We start from the raw sequence: 4,065 nt of genomic DNA, 5'->3' as shown, positions 1-4,065 counted from the left end.
TTCACAATGTAACTAATCCTCCTCTAATCCATCCGTGCTTCCGTCTCTTTGCAGGTAATCGTCTAGTAATGTTTGCTCCGTGCTTTGTTGTTGCCCTCGTCTTTTCCGTTCCAAATCATCTCATCTAGGTACGCTAACCCCTTCTTAGGTAGTCTAGGGTTGCTTTGATCGGTAGATTCGATCTGTTATTGTAGGATATTCCGGAAATTTTGATGGATTAGTATAGTTTTCCGCGAGACATTTCGGTTTGGGTTCACTTCTCTGTTAGTGTAGGATGCTTCGGAATACTGTTGTGAAGTCTGTGTTATTTTCATATGCAAATTTCATTATTCAGAAGATGGGCTAAATTTGATGTGATCAAATACGATTTGCGAGTTTCTAGTCAACGCGATTTAAGGTTCTGTGGAATTAGTTGGTCCTTACATCTGTATTCCTGTCTTGCACTCCCTTTAAGGTTGTGCTGTGCCACTCATATGTCGGGGTGATCTTTTGCCTGATTGTTTCGCATGTTTCAGATTAAATTATTCAGCTCCGAATTGGACATACCTTGGGGTGATCATTTGCCTGATTAGTTCACATATTTGGGGTTACCAATCTGTGTGATCAAGGGTGCTTTGTTGACCTGCACGTTTCATTTATCTAGTTAGATTTCTCATATGCGACTACTGCATCATACTTAGCTTTCTAGGTAACAAGTATTCTGAATATTTATGGGGTGCAAGGCATACTTTGAATAATTAAATGTAGTACTCCATGCAGTGCTAGTAGTTCTTTAAGTAGCGCTTCTGCTGCAGTACCTTCTTTGTGAACTCCTTGCTATTACGGTATGATTCTAGAATGTAGGATTTGGATGACAACTATCCTAACATGTTTGTTGCTTACTTCAAATGCAGATCTTTGTGAAGACTCTCACTGGCAAGACCATCACCCTCGAGGTGGAGTCATCTGACACAATTGACAACGTCAAGGCAAAGATTTAGGACAAGGAGGGGATTCCCCCAAACCAGCAGCTCCTTATTTTCGCTGGCAAGTAGCTTGAGGATGACCACATGCTTGCTGATTACAACATTCAGGAGGAGTCCACCCTACACCTTGTCTTGCGTCTGCGTGGTGGCATGCAGATTTTTGTGATGACCCTCGCTTACAGGATCATTACTCTCGAGGTTGAGTCGTCTAACAAAATCAACAATGTCAAGCAAAGATTCAGGGTAAGGAGGGTATTCCCCCGGACCAGCAGCTACTCATCTTTGCCAACAAGCAGCTTTTGGATTGGCGAACGCTTGCCGATTACAACGTTCAGCGGGTGTCCACCCTGCACCTTGTCCTCCGTCAGCCATGTGATGGCATGGAGATCTTTGTGAAGAGCCCCACCGGCAAAACCATCACCCTCGATGTGGATTTGTCAGATACTATTGACAATGTCAAGGCAAAGATTTATGAAAAGGAGGGCATTCCCCCGAATGATCAGCACCTTATCTTTCGTTACAAGAAGCTTGAGGATGAGTGCATGTTGGCTGATTACAACATCCAGAAGGAGTCCACCCTGCACCTTGACCTCAGTCTGTCACCTCATGGTATTTGGATTTTCGTGAAGACCCTCACTGGCAAGTACATTACCCTCAACAGGGTTAGGACGGTCGACGATGTCAAGGCTAAGATTCATGATAAGGAGGGTATTCCCCCAGACCAGCAGCAGCTCTTCTTTGCTGGCAAGCACCTTAAGGATGGGTGCAAACTTGCCGACTATAGGATCCATCGAGAGTCCACCCTGCACCCATGCAGATCTTTTTAAAGAAAATCACTGGCAAGACTATCACTTTGGAGGTTGAGTCCTCAGACACAATTGACAATGTGAAGGCCCAGATTGAAGATAAGGAGGGCATTCCCCGGCACCAGCAGCGGCTCATCTTTAGCGGCAAATATCTCGAGGATGGGCACACGCTGGCTAATTACAACATCCATAATGGGTCCACCCTGTACCTTATCCTCCGCCTGCGTGGTTGATTGCAGATCTTTGTCAATACACTCACTGGCAAGACCATCACATTGGAAGTTGAGTCATACAATTGACAATGTGAAGGCGAAGATAAAGGAAAAGGAGGGCATTCACCCACAAGCAGTTCGAGGGTAGGTGTATCGCTCGAGGGCAGGCTTACACTTGCAGATCAAATCATCCAGAAGGAATCCAGCCTTCACCTTGTCCTCCGCCTCCGGGGTGGTTTGTGAGCTTTTGCTGCTGGGTTTGCTTTATCTTTATCTTCAGGTCATTTTAGGTACGGTGGTCTTGTTGCTGTCTGGCTGAAGTCGCGTGAAGACTGTAGCCGTTGCATGCTTGTGACCATCAAGTGAGACTCTGGTGTCTATTCTGGTAGTATTAAGAACATGTGATCGTGATCGTTCTATCCTATAACTGTGCTTGCTTAAATTCCTTAATGCTCAACTTTGGTGTCGTTTGATGCTCTATTCTTCTAACTACGATCGTGTGATGCTCAACTTTGCCCAGCGTTCCTAGGCGCCACGAACACTGGCAATGGCCAGGGAGAGGCCACCCAGCAGGACCACAAAGAACTCGAAGACCGGACGAACGCGTCAGCAACGAAATCAACGTCAGGAGCTGGATCCCTCAAACCCTGCCATTTCTTTCCGCTCGTTTCTATAAAAGAGGGAGCTTCTCTGCCCCTCTCGTGTCGCTCTTTCACCTTCTCTGTCAGCTATCACACCCTTGTCTGGCTCTCGCTTCCGGCCTCCATTGTTGAAGGCTCAGGCTCTGTGGGGAAGGGAGCTCGGCCGGCCATGGGGACGCAAGCGCCGGAGAACTACCCTCCTGCCAAGGTACGTCCACCAGCATATATATCCCATCTCTCTCTCTCTCTCTCTCTCTCTCTCTCTCTCTCTCTCTCTCTCTCTCTCGTCAGCCTCGCTGAGAAGCTGTTATGGCACCTGCCCGAGATGCCTGTGGCCCGGGGCGGGGCGGCGCCGCGGCAGGAGGCCGTGGCGGCGGAGTTCCCACGGTGCTCGTGCAGATCTAGCTCCATGTACGCTGAGAGGGAGTTGAGTGGTTTGAGTTCCGGAATCTGATGTGTTATCTGGTGTGAAATCTGGTTGAATTTTGATGTTTTGTTCACAATTTCCTATGCATCTGATGATCTTGTCATTTTCTTTTTGAAATTAGAATATGATGATCTTGTAATTTTCTTTTTGAAATTAATTAGAATATGATGATCTTGTACTGGTGATTGATTTCTCATTTTAATGAATTCTTTCTGCCTCTGGAAGAGTTAAACTTGAAACTTTGATGAATTCAATCCGCTGTGAAGAATGCTTTACTTAAAATTGTGAACATTATAAGTTGCAGGACATTATTAGTTGCAATTTTTTCGTTGTTTGCAAGCTAGATGCACTAGAAATTTTACCAAGCGCAACTTAATTGTCTTTGCTTTTCGCAGCGGCCATGGACCGGGAAGCTGCGACCATTCAGCGGCTGGTTCATAACCCTTGGCTTCATCGTGATGGCACTCTCGCATGGAGCGGCGGAAAACTACTTGCTTGGAACTGGAGGAGGCTCTGTCAACCTCAGCGCCGGCGCCGCCCATCTCTTCACGTGCTTTGTGGCGATGCTCGTGGGGGTCAATCTGATCGCACTGGGCATGAACCTGGACGACTCCCAGCACCCCAGCCATGGCGCGCTGATCATCTCCAAGGCAGCCGCGTTCGGCCGTCAGAGTCTGCCGGCAATGGCGACCCTCGCTGCTTCTTCGGCTGCCGCGGGAGTGGTCACCAATGCTGCTAATCCGGCCATCTGCTTCTGTTTCTACGCTCTCCTGATCGCCGCCATTTCTATTGTCACCATTGCGCTTTGCGGCAACGAGTGACGGATCCTGGTATCTGAGTTTCCGTCGCAGAATTATGTAAGAATGTATGGTTTGGTATCTGAGTTTCCGTCGCAGAATTATGTAAGAATGTATGGTTTGGTATCTGAGTTTCCGTCTTGGTCATTACCTGGTTTGAGTGCTTGTCTGAGTGGTGTGGTCAGCAAATACTTATGCTATACCAAAAATACTACAT

General features: G+C 47.3%; 1 protein-coding gene and 1 pseudogene across 1 annotated transcript; both read left to right on the top strand.

Moving 5' to 3' along the window:
- The first annotated feature begins 887 nt into the window (after window positions 1-887).
- On the top strand, window positions 888-2,578 carry LOC133899642 (polyubiquitin-like; annotated as a pseudogene).
- Window positions 2,579-2,705: 127 nt separating this feature from the next.
- Window positions 2,706-4,065, top strand: LOC133898255 (uncharacterized). Its single transcript, XM_062338874.1, has 2 exons — window positions 2,706-2,832; window positions 3,447-4,065. The coding sequence occupies exons 1-2, from the start codon at window positions 2,794-2,796 to the stop codon at window positions 3,870-3,872; spliced, it is 465 nt and encodes a 154-aa protein (XP_062194858.1). The 5' UTR covers window positions 2,706-2,793; the 3' UTR covers window positions 3,873-4,065.

Source organism: Phragmites australis, chromosome 18 (genome assembly GCF_958298935.1).
Source record: "Phragmites australis chromosome 18, lpPhrAust1.1, whole genome shotgun sequence".
Classification (NCBI taxonomy): domain Eukaryota; kingdom Viridiplantae; phylum Streptophyta; class Magnoliopsida; order Poales; family Poaceae; genus Phragmites; species Phragmites australis.
The sequence above is the reverse complement of the archived record's forward strand: the minus strand, read 5'-3'. Positions and strand labels throughout refer to the sequence as shown.